This window comes from Nilaparvata lugens, chromosome 4, assembly GCF_014356525.2.
Source record: "Nilaparvata lugens isolate BPH chromosome 4, ASM1435652v1, whole genome shotgun sequence".
Classification (NCBI taxonomy): Eukaryota; Metazoa; Arthropoda; class Insecta; order Hemiptera; family Delphacidae; genus Nilaparvata; species Nilaparvata lugens.
The window spans coordinates 30,738,745-30,755,336 of NC_052507.1; the positions used below are offsets into that span (position 1 = coordinate 30,738,745).

At 35.1% G+C, this 16,592-nt stretch overlaps 1 protein-coding gene across 1 annotated transcript in view; it reads right to left on the minus strand.

Annotated features, from left to right (window-relative positions):
* Positions 1-16,592, minus strand: part of LOC111051551 (nephrin) — an 807,626-nt gene that overhangs the window by 223,590 nt on the left and 567,444 nt on the right. The window contains exon 3 of the mRNA XM_039427333.1: positions 8,202-8,401. Within this exon, the coding sequence (XP_039283267.1) occupies positions 8,202-8,401 (200 nt within the window). The remainder of the gene's footprint in view (positions 1-8,201; positions 8,402-16,592) is intronic.

Genomic DNA, 16,592 nt, shown 5'->3' on the forward strand with positions numbered 1-16,592 from the left:
TTGAGTCTGATATAGAGTGTTCATTTCCATTGATAATTCCATATTTCAAACAATGTAGTCTAGATGCCATGACTCCATCCAATCACTCCATGATTATATTTCAATAATAATTGTGATATGATAGAATAATTTGATTGCAGCATCAGTGGAAGAGGGCAGATTCGATGAGTTCCAGCATATCAGTACAACCCTAGTGGATCTTTCAGATTTTTTATACCCATAATCGGGGTTGATTCGGGCGAAAATGATTGAAAATATCTATCCGAAAATTCAGTCAGCTTCAGGAATTGATTTGAAAGCCATTTGGAAGTATAGAGAACGGGACCGTTATAAATTATTTTTGGAGAGAATCTGAAATTAGCAATAATCTTATAATTATAGTATATCTACTCTGCTGCAACTTACAGATTCAATCACCACAGGAGAAATGAATCAAAATTCATCTCGTAGAGATTCATTGTTCATCAGCAATTTACGTAAGAAAACTGTATTCGTATTGTTCAACATCATCATCATGATTATTCCATACATTTAAAAAGTGGATAACAGTTTGCGAATCTAGACAGTTGTGTGTGATTGAATAAATGCTTTGATTTTTGATCTGAGTTTTGGAAAGTTAAATTGTTGGATTAAATTCTTCATTGTGGTTGTGGTTGACTATTCAAACCACTGATCAATACAAGATGTCAGACTCAGGCACAATGGATATGTGCATTCCCAATATAACAGGAGGAATTATTAGTTTCATATTATTGAATTTAGGGTTGGAAATCGAGTCTATCAAAGAGATAAAATTTGTATGTCTCGAAATTGCAAAATCAAACAATTACAATAAACTGTAGAAGAAGTGCATAATCTATGAAAAATGAAGAGTCATCTGTAGACTGAGATCAAGGGACTCACATAAAGCATTTTTCAAAGACCTTAACATACTTACACTTCTTTCCATTTTCATTTACCAGCTAGTAGTTTTTTTTAAAGTAAACATCAATAAATTTTAATTTTGTACAGACAACCATCAATATAATACTCGAAATAGAAACATCATTGCATATTATACAATTCATAGAAATGTATCATTTGAAAAAACTCCATTTTATTCTGGAATGAGACTTAATAATACGCTGCCAACAGACATTCGAAACATTGAATCAGTCATTCTATTCAAACAGGCAGTCAAAAAATGTTACTAGAGAAAAGCCTATACAAAATCACAGAACTTTATTTGAAAGAAAATTGTTTTTTAAATATAATATATATCATTACCACCTTAATGATACTTGACACTTCCTGAATAAATATTTAATTTGTTTTATTGTTTGTATTATAGTTATGGTAGATTATTAGTACTGACAAGTTACCTGTCAAATGGTATTATTCCCAGAACATTGATGTAATGTAATGATTATTAATAAATAAATAAATAAACTATAGAACAACAAAGAATTATGTTTTCACAAGAGATTTGAGGTTATGATCATCATCATTTTGAAGACATTAATCATAGGTAAAATAATAATGAATCTTAAGGAATGGGAACACATCACTGTTGATGGCAAACGCACATTTTATTCTCTGGGTTGACAAATTTTAGGTTGAGAAGATTATTGACAAAAGCCTCACTGTTCAAGAATGTTCAATAGAAGGAACAGCGACCTGAGGTCGGAGACAATTCAACTTATGATATTTTTCGGGACGAGAAACAAGAAAAGGCTTTTTGTAACAGTACATGGAAAGTCCGTTATTTATTCTCAGAGAATTCGTAAAACGGGTTCAATACTGTGTTCTTATTCATTCACTTCTGCGAATAAAAGATGAGATTCGAGAAATATACTTTTTTCGAACCTAAAATAATCAAATGGATGGGAAGATATTTCAGTTCATCTCAGATTGAACTTATCAATCGTAATATGGAATATTGTGATCAGTAAAGGTGGAATTCTAAATCAGAAGAAGATTATTATAAGACCATCAGAAGCCCTGACATAATATATGTACACTATTACGTTGATCAGTGATGATAATAAACAATTTCAAACTTATTTATCGATTTCTTCATGAACAATTATTGAACTTCCAAAAAGGTACAACAAGCTTCATCCGAATTAGTTCAAAAACTGCTACATCTCTCCATTTACAACATTAGTGAATATATAAATAATATATAGACTTCATACTTGAAAAAGAACACATCAATTCATTAAAAAGACTATCACTATTAGTATCAATGTACATAGGGACTTCATTAGAGTAAGGGATATGCTTCGAAATATAGCAATAGTTAAAATGTCTGATAGTAATCTATCTTCCAGTAGAAAGGATGTGAGAAATCATACACAAATGGTACAACAAAAATTGTTCGCACACAAACAATGTATAAACAATAGGTTACTCAAGGTAATTTCAAAGATTGCGATTGGTCTTTGTGTGGTATACTTATGCATTTTAATTTCAGGGTGAATGATTACAACTCAGCCAAGCGTTTTCCCTGTTAAGGAAAGTGAGAAACGAGAGACGAATCAGTGGAAAACTCCAGCATACTTCCTCTATGAACTACATCTCACCTGTTTTTTATCACTTCGACTTCTTGTAGGATGTAAGTGCGCATTGTCTCAATGCTTGTTTGGTGGCGAAATAATTCATACATGCTAAGCTGTGCACATTTTTGTAAGAGGGTCGCGCAAATGGATGCGAGAAAGAGAAAGAATGATGAAGGAATGCTATTAGAAAGAGAAAGGGAAAGAAGTAAGAGAAGTAAATGTAAGGAGAGAGAATAGGATGGAAAAAGCCCGAAAGTATGAATGAAAAGATGGAAATGCCAAGGAAGTCGGACTGGTGTCGGTTTCCATGCCTGTGTAGGCCTACATACAGACTGGAGCACAATAAGCGAGTCTCAACCTTTCAAAATAATGAGTATGCGAGATAGCTCAGTCATATATTTTTCCCTATTAACCTCTTTTCATAAGCATCCATCAGGAGAGGGTATTCACTCTCTCCACCTCATCTTCAATATTCATTTTAGTATACACGGAAATAAACATAGGTTTTAAGAGAAACTCAATTATAATTTTTGAGTTATATATAGCACATAACAGAAAACACTTTACAGTTTTATAATACTAATTTAATAGGTAACACGATACAAACAGGTGAAAAACACTTGGAAACTTACATTATTTTCCGAAATTTTCGGTGTGCCACCTTTGTCAACGGTTATTATATTTGTAGTGGTGTTTTGTTTGAATTCCATCGGTCAAGACCACAGAGTTTCTAGTGAAAAAAGGATTACGGAGACCATAGAGTATGTGAAAAAAGGATTACATATCGAGGGGGACCTATTATGGGTTACAAGCGGGAGATTTCAAATTTGAGTGGGGTAGATTATGAATTGATAGAAAAGAGGAGATTTAGAATTAAAAATCAGAAAAGAATAAGACTTAAATAAGAAAATGGAATTATAGAATTTGAATGGAATGGATTTTATTTTATTTTATTTTAATAGATTGAAAATTTTGTATAGTGTTGATAGTTGTGGTACTGTTGCTGTCTCTTGAGACAGGAATGGAAGCAGCTCCAAGCACCCAAATAAAAGCCAATTCTTTTGTCTTGACATCTATGGAGGGGGATGTGGGACGTAGGTTGGCAAGAGCTTTGACTTTGAAGCATATTGGTCAAAGTTCTTGTTGTGCTCAGAGCCATGAGTAGGGATGGGTAAGAAGTATTATTTTTAAAGGAAGCCCTGTGATAGGGTAGTGGTGGTTTCACCTATGTAGAAGGCAGGACAGAAGTTGCAAGGAAGGAGGTAGATGCAATTTTTGGAGATGCAATTACTAGATTGATGGATTTGTTGGGTGATAGAAATGGTAAAGGAAATAGAGGGATCAGTGATAGGACAGGTTTTACAGCGGGGGCGTTTGCAGGGTAGGGAACCAGGTGGAGTTAGGATTTCAGTAGAGGTGAGTGATTCTACAATAACTTTAGAACGAATTGATCAATCAGCAACAAATTCTCAACGAATATTCTTCGAACCTTTTTACAGGTTAAGTTTGTTGGACAACAAAATTGACTTACTCTTTTGTCCTTTTTCAGGATATGAAAATAACATTGGAAGTGCATTTGTTGTGATTCATCATTTAGTCTGCTGAAGAATCCATTGCATGCAGTTACTACATTTTTTCATGAGCTGAGACATGATTTCAGCTGGTTAAAATACTTGCTGTAACATAAAGCTGTAACATAATTTACAACTTTCACATCAACAAACTCATACGGGCTGAGATATCAATGTGTGGTTTTTGCCATTCATTCTCTCTTGAAACTATGATGTATCGAAATAATGTGAAAAGATTCCTTCTTATTCGAAAAAATGAATTTGAATTTATATGAGAGTCAAAGATGTTAAAGCGACAGAGTAGTTTTTGAAGAGTAATCCTTCATTTCAAATAGGATTCCCAAAGAAAACTATTGTCAAATTATTCTTGTAAAATAAATATTTGGCTGTTTTCATAATTTTCAGCAACATAATTTTATAATCAAAACTTGCGGTTTTTATGGCTTTACTTCCAATCTAACTAAATATTCATGATTGAAATTAACGATTTCCGCACACGTATCCAAGATTGATAGTGAAGCAATTATGAAAAATATTTTGTATTAAAACTGGTAACTTATCAAGCTTTCATGCACTATCTACAATATAATTGCTATTTCCTAATCAGAATGAATATGATAAATACAAGCTTCCATTACCATGAAAAAACAGTACAAATATAGGCCTAGAGAGAAGATAAATATTAACGTGTTTTCGAGTTTGGAATGAAGAGGATGACGTGGGAAATTAGGACTGATAAAATAGTGTTAAAATCTAAACGAACTATGTTCAACCGTTGTTTGTTGGTAAACTGGTCCAAATTTCAGCAAATTTTGGAAGGAGTGATATCAAATTATTAGATAAGGTATGGTTGATAAGACACTTATTCGTTCTAAACAGTATTGATAGGCATAGATGAGTTTGAAATGTTTGATCATCAACAAAAATATTTTACTGAGCCATTGAGTATGTTTTGGGTTGAGAACATGATGTAAGCATTCATAACAAACGATGTAGGCTCATTGTTATGATACAAAACATTTTCCCCCATAATTAATTGATTGAGATGCACATTATTTTGTATAACTGCTGATTAATCGATGAATTCGCATTGAAATTAATCTGTGTTTACTAATTAGGATAACGCAGTTTGATCAGAGTGCGGATATATGCTAACATCTATATTGGAAATTGGATATAGGTAATATGACCTGTGACGCGTCATTAAACTAGACTCAAATGATTCTGGGAAACTTGTTGAGTTTTCCTTGTTATTGACTGATTAGGTTGAGTAACAGATTAAATTATTCCATTCGATGAGATTTTAATGCGCTCATTACATAAAATATCTTCATCAAAATCATTAATTTATTGCTTATTCGACTTCACCCAATAAGATGTTTTTTTCATGCTTAAAGATAGATTATCTTGATGAATGTCTTAGCGCATGACTGGCTGTCTGTGTGCTTCCAGATAGCCTCATCTGATGTTATGAATGAATAAATGAAAAACTGTAGTCTTCTTCTTCATTAGGTACCTTCTCCATTCTGAAGGTTGGCTACCATCATGGCAATTCTCACCTTGTTTACTGCGGCTCGGAAGAGGTCCTGTGACGAGCAGTTGAATGCCTTCCTCAGGTTTCTCAACCAAGACATTCTTCTACGTCCCACCGAACGCCTACCAACAAGTTTACCTTGTATTATGAGGTGCAGCATTCCATACTTAGGTCCTCTCATAATGTGCCCAAAGTATTTCAACTTCCTGATCATAATTTCACGCACAATATCCAGTTGTTTACCCATACGTCTGAGAACCTCCGCATTTGTGACTCTATTAAAACTGAAATACTTGCATGCAATGAATTATTTAGCTGACTTAATGAGGAGTCACGACAAATGCACTTTCAATGTTCTTTTCATATCCTGAAAAAGGTCGAAGGAGTTGGTCAATTTTGTTGTCCAACGAACTTAACCTGTAAAAAGGTTCGAAGAATACGTGTTCAAAATTTGATGCTGAGTGATCAATTCTTTCTAAAGTTATTGTAGAGCATACAAACATACGAATAACGACTTTGGCCTTTAGTAAGTCAAAAGTGAGAACTCGCTCACGCTCGTTCAATTATCATTTGTATAATAAAGTCAAATTCATTCAATTTTTGTGCTTCCAACAGACCCTCCCAGAGCAAGTGTAACACCTGCTCGTTATTCATAAATAATTATGACCTCATCATAGGATTAGTGGGATTGCTTCAAGTGCAAGAGCGTGCCGCAGAATAATTATTATCATTATAATCTATAAAATGTTCTATTGTAACGTTATCAATTTGAAATATGATATTATTCCTCAATTATTACAATCTCATATTATTGAGATTCGAGTAGATTTGGTACATTTTCATACATCATATTCTTACTCCCATCATTGCTTTGATTTTATTACATCGAAGTGCGAAGTCTACCTTATTCCATGAAGCAAGATATGTTTTATCTTTTTTGATATAGAGGAAGGAAATTCTAATTCTTAGAATAATCTATCTCATTACATTACATATCTTTCCCACAATGCTCATACTTTCCCACTATGCACGGAATAATTCGACATCTTGATGATCGCACCATATCCAATTCACCCGAAATATTCCTTAGCCGAAGATTGCAGGATCAGCCAGATAAATCTTGCCTTACTAAGTATGACTATCTTCTGATTTGGCGAACTTGCCCTGTCATGGAACACGTCCTTCCATCCACGTGTCATGCCATATTTCCCCTTCAACCCCCCCCCCTCATCACGTAGCTACGTGTTTGTGAAGCAGCATAGCGTTGCATGTCTGGATGAAATATCAGGCTTCAAAGCATACTCCGGGTCGGTCCCTTCTTGGTCTTGTCCACGGAAATGAGATTTCCGGATGTCGGCGGTCCGATCTCCAAGAAAGGGAAACGCCTTTTTTACGGCAGCGCGAGGAAGAAAGCCAACAGCCAGTAACCGAGTGTTAGACGGAAATAGTGTGTGGAGAGTGTGACCGAAAAAGGTTGCCGACGAATCAGAGCGTAGAAACAGAAAAGTTTGCAGGAAATAAAAAGGGAAAGGAAAATGTAGTCCGGAAGGATTTAAAGTAAGTCGGCTGGTGAAAACGAGAAGAATGAAGATACAAATCGAACCGATTTCCATCCGATTTATCTAGCCCAGGAAATTCGACTTTCTATTTTCCTTATTTGACCGAAAATCTCAATAAAGTACTGAATAAAGAAAGAATCATGAATACGGGGAAAAAATTATATTAGACGACTAATGAATATTGCATTAATGAATACATTATTGTATATCCGATACTTAACTAAATAATAATAACAAAACTTATTAATACTTAACTAATTATTGTATATCTCTAACTATATTAATAATATAGATTTATATAGACTATAAACTTAATTGAACTATATCCAATCAGATCTCTTGTAATATTTCTCAAACTTCTCATTCATCTCATGAAGCAATAATATTCATAATAAATTAGAGAGTAAATATAATACAACACAAATACCTTATAAAATAAGATTGTAGAGATATCATACTCTATCAATAAACAAAAAAATATTTAATGTATCACTTCGTATTTATTATCAAATTTGAAATACTCTATTCATATTACAATTGATTTTGGAAAAAATGTTAATGCAAGGAATAAAGAATAGAATCTTTAGGACCTCTAATTCTTCACATAAAAAGATAAAAAGTCCACTAATGAAGTTAGTAGCTTTATGTTTTCATGTTTATAGTTGAATTTTTTTGTTTAATGGCTATGCAGTAAACATAATAAAAAGTAAACATAAAAAATCAATAATGTGATAAGCTACTAAATTTCCACAACTGTCCCTTGAAAATTGCAGTATACACAACCAGAAACGCCTGACTCACTTATAAAAATATTTATATTAATTTCATGAAGAATGGAAGAATCATTATTCCAAAAGATTAATATTCATTTCCGAATCGAAAAAGTATTATAGCTTAGTAGTATTCAATTAGAAATTGTTCAATTATTGACCAATATAAATGATTTAGCAATATCGTACTATGATTGAATGAAATGAATAGTTGAATGAACACTCACCAGCCACATTGAGCCGGACTTTGTAGTTACGCGTCGGCGACTTCTTGAAGTCGACGCGACATCTGTATTCGGCCTCGTCCGATTCTTCGACGTTGTCCAGCGACAAAATGGCCGGCTCCGACATCGTCTGGAAGTAGGCTCTGTCGCTCAGCACCTCCTTGTCCATCCAGTGCTGCGACTTCTTCAGCCTTTGATCGTAGCTGCAAGCAAACAAAACACAATCAACTAAATTAGAATTTCTCCCATCAATCTGTGTTCTTCCGTCAACTTCAGGTATTTATAAAATAAAAAAGTTGATGTATTCTATCTCAATTTTAAATCAATTATCAATTGCAGAACGGTAGGATAAGTCCATGATGTCGAACGTTTCTCTGTTTTCAGCACTTAGATAGAAAAAATACCTATCTAAAGCTCCATAGAGGCTTTTCAAATTTGGAGAAAACTCAATTAAACTGATATATAATAATGTACATTCATGATAATACACAGTACAAATTACTTGTGGGTCCTTTCGATATCAAATTATACAATATACCATATAGAATTATGGATCTCGGATATAACATCATACAAAAGATATTTTCCTCCACCTACTGTCCAAAGTACTTACTTTACTCCCTGAAACATAATACTAAAGTGTCACTTTTTCGCTCTCGGTAGTAAAAAACAGAAAAACTCCCTAGGGAGGAAAAGTGACTCCATTTAAATAAGATGGGAAGCATCTGTATTTTAAAACTTACATTGTAATAGGTTAGAAGGTCTAAGCTCAGATGAGAAAGCATAATAGAGGTGTATGTCATTGAGTCGACTGAATTCAATACCACAACCATAAATTTGATCAACTCATGAAATATATGTTTGTATGATATTATATTCTTAATATTAGTAGATAATAAAAATTTATACAATTTTAAAAATATTTAATTCTATTCAAAATACCAGCCAACAAATATTTTTGATCTGCAATTCAAATGATCTGGAGTCAGCAATTTTTGGTAGACGCCTAGCTGATATAATTGTTACAACTTTTGCCGATAGATAGCGCAATCGGCAGTGCCAATCAGACGACCGGTTTTTGGGTTTCAGATTTTAGGTTATGTTGTTAGGAAACATTGTCACCAATACGTAAGTTATTGAAATGATATTATTTGCAGTTTCTATAAAAAAATGTAGATGGAGGAAAAATGTTGTGTACATCACGAGCGAAAAATATGTGTTCTCCCTCAGGAAAATTGTTGCCCTCGGCTTCGCCTCGGGCTTCAAACTTTTCCCCGCAGGGAGAAAAAGTCGTTCTTTTCACTCTAGATATACAAATAACTTCTCCTCCACCTACTGTCTAAAGTACTTACTTCACTCCCTGAAACATAATACTAAAGTGTCACTTTTTTGCTCTCGGTAGTAAAAAACAGAAAAACTCCCTAGGGAGGAAAAGTGACTCCATTTAAATAACATGGGAAGCATCTCTATTTTAAAAACTTACATTGTGATAGGTTAGAAGGTCTAAGCTCAGATGAGGAAACCTATAGAGTAGTCAGTCATTGAGCCAACTAAATTCAATACCTAAACCAGATTTGATCAACGCATGAAATATATGTTTGTATGCTAAAATTATTACAAACTTCATATCACTATACTAAAAAAATATATAAATATTTTTTTATATTCCATGCTATTCAAAATACCAGCCAACGAGTATTCCTCATTAACTAATCAAATTTGAAACGGGAACTTCATCATTGATAGCTGTAGTTGTGGCGGCCATTGTTGTTACAACTTTTGCCGACAGATAGCGCTGTCGGCGGAGAACTGTGATTACAAGCCAGCTGTTCCTGTTTACTTTTTAGATTATGTTGTAACACATTGTTTGGTCACGTCCGTTTTTAAAAATTAGTTTATTTGAAGTTTTTATAAAAATGTAGGTGGAGGAAAAATGTTGTGTATATCATGAGTGGAAAATGTTTTTTCTCCCTCAGGGAAATTGTTCCCCTCGGCTTCGCCTTGGGCTTCAAACTTTTCCCTCAGGGAGAAAAAACAGTACTTTTCACTCTAGATATACAAATAACTATTTCAAAAAGAATACAATACAGTATTTATCTCCTTGATATCAACACATATCAGGGTGTATGATTAATCTCTCCGATAAACCTTACAATCACGATAAAAAAAGTTAAGTTCGAAGATTCTGTTTAAGTTTATCAACAATTCAACCACCAATAATTTAAAATCATTGCTTGATGAATACGACCCATGCCATGTCAAGATCTTAGATAATAATAACGTAGCTTGATACACCCTGTGTCTCCTCTGTTTTTGGAGTCAGTCTCTATTTGGGTCTACATTCATAGTCATTAACAACCGTGTGATATAACTCTTATTATAACTTGATGATAGCATATAAATGGGTAGATCCTGAAACTTGGCTTCAATTATAAACACACGCACACACACCGGATTGTAGTCTTAAACATCAACACTGACTCACTCTGGCTTCATCATAATTAAACTGCGCCGAAACTTTACCGGAGGAATTTCAACAAATTTTTGTTCACCGATGAAAACGAGTAATAAGAGACAAAGTACACTTCTGGAGTGCGAGCGAGTGAGTGAGTGAGTGGGTGAGAACTTTCACTTGAGTGTCTTAGAGAGGCGAACAACACAAAAGAATGGCTGGAGGCGACCAAATCAGAGCGGAGGCAGAGGAGAACAAAATGAATTTTACTTATTCATTATGATTTTTCTCGGCGACGAGAAATTGAGAGAATATTTAATTGGGTACTTCGACAGGGTCGCTGCTGTGCCAAGAGTCACTACCACCTAGAATAAAAGGTGAGAAGAGTGAAGAGCAAAGGAGAGAAGAATAAGGTGTGATAAAAGACTGTCTACACTAAAAATGAAGGGTTAAGAGAATTTTGAGAAAAGAGGAAGTCGAACAACAAAGACGCAAAGAAAGTGCAAAAATGGTTATGCGGATGGGAAAGGAGTTATGTAGAGAAAATTGTGGAGTGGGGAATGAAGTTTTCCTGCCACATAAGGAACGCTTTGTAAGTACATCCATTAAAAGATCATGCCACATTGGAGAATACTTGTGAATCAAAGTCATTGTATCCGAGTAATCATCTTCCATATTTCTCTCAATTATAAGTTATTTCTATCAATTTACCATTCTCAATAGATCTTTATTTGATCTGCAATTCAAATGATCTGGAGTCAGCAATTTTGGTAGACGCCTAGCTGATATAATTGTTACAACTTTTGCCGATAGATAGCGCAATCGGCAGTGCCAATCAGACGACCGGTTTTGGGTTTCAGATTTTAGGTTATGTTGTTAGGAAACATTGTCACCAATACGTAAGTTATTGAAATGATATTATTTGCAGTTTCTATAAAAAAATGTAGATGGAGGAAAAATGTTGTGTACATCACGAGCGAAAAATATGTGTTCTCCCTCAGGAAAATTGTTGCCCTCGGCTTCGCCTCGGGCTTCAAACTTTTCCCGCAGGGAGAAAAAGTCGTTCTTTTCACTCTAGATATACAAATAACTTCTCCTCCACCTACTGTCTAAAGTACTTACTTTACTCCCTGAAACATAATACTAAAGTGTCACTTTTTTGCTCTCGGTAGTAAAAAACAGAAAAACTCCCTAGGGAGGAAAAGTGACTCCATTTAAATAACATGGGAAGCATCTCTATTTTAAAAACTTACATTGTGATAGGTTAGAAGGTCTAAGCTCAGATGAGGAAACCTATAGAGTAGTCAGTCATTGAGCCAACTAAATTCAATACCTAAACCAGATTTGATCAACGCATGAAATATATGTTTGTATGCTAAAATTATTACAAACTTCATATCACTATACTAAAAAAATATATAAATATTTTTTTATATTCCATGCTATTCAAAATACCAGCCAACGAGTATTCCTCATTAACTAATCAAATTTGAAACGGGAACTTCATCATTGATAGCTGTAGTTGTGGCGGCCATTGTTGTTACAACTTTTGCCGACAGATAGCGCTGTTGGCGGAGAACTGTGATTACAAGCCAGCTGTTCCTGTTTACTTTTTAGATTATGTTGTAACACATTGTTTGGTCACGTCCGTTTTAAAAATTAGTTTATTTGAAGTTTTTATAAAAATGTAGGTGGAGGAAAAATGTTGTGTATATCATGAGTGGAAAATGTTTTTTCTCCCTCAGGGAAATTGTTCCCCTCGGCTTCGCCTTGGGCTTCAAACTTTTCCCTCAGGGAGAAAAAACAGTACTTTTCACTCTAGATATACAAATAACTATTTCAAAAAGAATACAATACAGTATTTATCTCCTTGATATCAACACATATCAGGGTGTATGATTAATCTCTCCGATAAACCTTACAATCACGATAAAAAAAGTTAAGTTCGAAGATTCTGTTTAAGTTTATCAACAATTCAACCACCAATAATTTAAAATCATTGCTTGATGAATACGACCCATGCCATGTCAAGATCTTAGATAATAATAACGTAGCTTGATACACCCTGTGTCTCCTCTGTTTTTGGAGTCAGTCTCTATTTGGGTCTACATTCATAGTCATTAACAACCGTGTGATATAACTCTTATTATAACTTGATGATAGCATATAAATGGGTAGATCCTGAAACTTGGCTTCAATTATAAACACACGCACACACACCGGATTGTAGTCTTAAACATCAACACTGACTCACTCTGGCTTCATCATAATTAAACTGCGCCGAAACTTTACCGGAGGAATTTCAACAAATTTTTGTTCACCGATGAAAACGAGTAATAAGAGACAAAGTACACTTCTGGAGTGCGAGCGAGTGAGTGAGTGAGTGGGTGAGAACTTTCACTTGAGTGTCTTAGAGAGGCGAACAACACAAAAGAATGGCTGGAGGCGACCAAATCAGAGCGGAGGCAGAGGAGAACAAAATGAATTTTACTTATTCATTATGATTTTTCTCGGCGACGAGAAATTGAGAGAATATTTAATTGGGTACTTCGACAGGGTCGCTGCTGTGCCAAGAGTCACTACCACCTAGAATAAAAGGTGAGAAGAGTGAAGAGCAAAGGAGAGAAGAATAAGGTGTGATAAAAGACTGTCTACACTAAAAATGAAGGGTTAAGAGAATTTTGAGAAAAGAGGAAGTCGAACAACAAAGACGCAAAGAAAGTGCAAAAATGGTTATGCGGATGGGAAAGGAGTTATGTAGAGAAAATTGTGGAGTGGGGAATGAAGTTTTCCTGCCACATAAGGAACGCTTTGTAAGTACATCCATTAAAAGATCATGCCACATTGGAGAATACTTGTGAATCAAAGTCATTGTATCCGAGTAATCATCTTCCATATTTCTCTCAATTATAAGTTATTTCTATCAATTTACCATTCTCAATAGATCTTTATTTGAAGTGCTATTGTTGTTCCAAAGCGAATGAGAAGTGAGGTGAAGAAACTTTCAAATTCGTTTCAACTCGAAAAATAATTCTTTCAAAATATGTTTTTTGGTTCGTTCGGTTCCAAAATCTTTCTCTGAAGAGTTCTTGGTATTCATGATCTTCAGTAACTCAGCCTAAAATGAGAGAAGATTTGAGTTGGCATCTGTTAAGTTGTGGTTTATGATTTATTTTTGGCGTTGGGCGCAATTGACATGAAGATTATGGGCTAGGTGATGCAGTCAATGAGCCCTGTGGCGCCAACACAGAATGAATCAGTGGTGGGTCAGACTACTCCACTATCAGCCTGTCAAAACGTCTGTTCCACTATACCGGTTGTCCGCATCCGAAACTACCCACTGCCCCAGCAAACCACAGAAACCGACGCCAAGCCCCCTTGTAGCGTCGCGGCGCCAATGTTTTGACAGTAAATGGAGACACAATGACATCACTGGTAGGGCTCTAACATGCCAGGATGCTGTCCCTGTATTAGCCTCATGCCTGAAACATCAGCCACTCACCCGCCACCGAATAGGCTATCAGTGCTGCACTGTGGAGGTCCGCCTGCCTGCCTGCCCGTAACCCCGCCACCACCAATAACTTTCATTAGCATAAGGTCAATCCACACTGCAATCACACCAGCACACATACTGTGTGCTGACTGCAGGTATCAAACTCATGGGTGTTAATGTTCATTCATTCAACAAAATAATAATGATTGCATTAAAATTTAAAATAGTAGCTGAATTCGATATTTCAATCATATTGATTAAGTTCAGTCATCACAGATGAACTTCTTGAAAATATTCTTATCAATTCAACATAGTAGTGTTTATTGGTAAATTTTAAACTTCATGATTTCCATCATGTTATCTGATATACAATTCCTTATCTTTGGCCAACAATACAAGGTATAGCAAAAAACTACTGATTATTCTGTAAACAATAAATTTTCCAGCAAATAGATGTGTTTGAACAATATAGTTGGGAAGATCGTTTTAAAGCTGAAGGTTCTTGGAGAGTATCAACATTGTCTCTGGCAGTGAGTAACAATTGCCTCCTGATGAATAATCCTCATTGCATAAATTACCATAAACCTCTTGCAGATCTCGCCACACACCATCTCTGAAACGACTCAAAAATATTAACACGGAAGGATTATTGAACTAATTTAACTAAACTTTAAAACACAACTTACTTTGTTTGGCTGCTGGTTTCACTCGAAGATTTAGAATATTCATGAAAAACACAGAAAACTTATCAGGGATGAAGTAAAGGAGTTCCAATGGTAATCATGACTATGCAAATGAAAGTTGGTTCTTCTCCTCTATACTCTAAACAAGTCTAATAAAGTCTGTCAGAATCAGACGTGAATCTCTGTGCATCTTGATCTCGGAAGACGGAATCTCTCATTGCAAAACACCGAGGCCTTGCCACAGATATCCTCATTGCGTCTTTCTATCCAAGCTCTTTCGTTTTGTTTCTCGAACCACGCTATCCTATAATAGTTGAGGTATTCTTCCAATTTTCTTCTTTACTGTAAGTAAGTTTAATCTGAACTCTAAATACATATTAATCTTCTGAATGGAATTCGATATTTTATTATGAAAAAATCCACTTACTAAAGAAGTTTTAGATTTTTTTAATCGACTTAAACTGATCACTAATCGAACTCAGTGAATAGTCTATTGTATTTTAGCAGTATTATAAAGTTTTTCGCAACATAGAATTCAGAATAGCCCCAAATCTAGAAATCACATTTTTTCAATACAAAGTTTTCTCATAATTTTTATTGACTTTTTCAAACCTCCCATTTACATGAATCTTTCGAACTCTCTCTATACCCAACTCCTTCTCATGATATATGAATAAGATAAAAAATCCAACCATTCAACAGTGAAATAAATGGAAGTCACCGGCATGTTTGTAGATTAATACTAATGTTAGATGAACACTAATGTGTAAATTGAATAGCTACTGATGCAACAGAAAACGATGGTTAGCTATCGATGAATTCAGACGTCGTTGACAAGTTGTGTCGTATCGGTCACTTGTCGCCTGACCAATAACTACAGTTTGCGGCAATAACTGAACGACGCTGCTGCGTGACGAAAACGTGACAGGGTCGCACTTGACGTGACGCTACGTGATCTATTAGCCATGATCTCAGGCCAGTAGAAATAATGAGCGAGCCTTGAGATTAGTGATCTGCCAGCATGTGACCAGAGCTGCAGTTGATGCTTCTCACTGAGTTTAACAAACTGGCGAGTCCCAACTTGGCAGACAACATTCTGTGACCAAATTATACAACCAGATATCCACATTCATGTTACAGATTCGAGCTGCGAGATTCAAGTTTCGAGATTATTTGTTGACGTGAATCAATAATAGTGTGAACAAACTATGAAATATTGTTATCATTGTGGAAACTTTACAATGTGAACATAATATGGGATATTATTATACCCATGAATCTCTCGACATGAGAGAGTGATTGCGTGAATTATTTAGACATTGAAAGAACGTTTGATTAAATTTGTAACTGACATTATTTTTATCACCTATTACATGGAAGTAGACCTCGAAACTGAATTGACAGAGGAATGGTTTCCAAATTAGTATTAGAACTCTCAGTCTAGGATGAAAACGTGTTTGCCATTACAATTTCCACAATCAATAACACTGTAATTTTCATCATCAAAATCATGTGTAGTTGTTGGTTACTCAGAATTCATATCATACCAATAATCATAATGCACTAGCCTGTATCCCAGTTTGCAGAAATGGAGTAATCAATCAATTCGCCATCTCACTCGCCCACCATTCAATGATGTATTTCCATACTGTCATAGTCAGCTGAATGGCGGCGCATGCATGCAATGATACACCGCGTTCTGAGTATACAGTGATATAGGTGGCGTTGGAACATGGGGCAGAGGCAAAAATTGATGAATACATTCA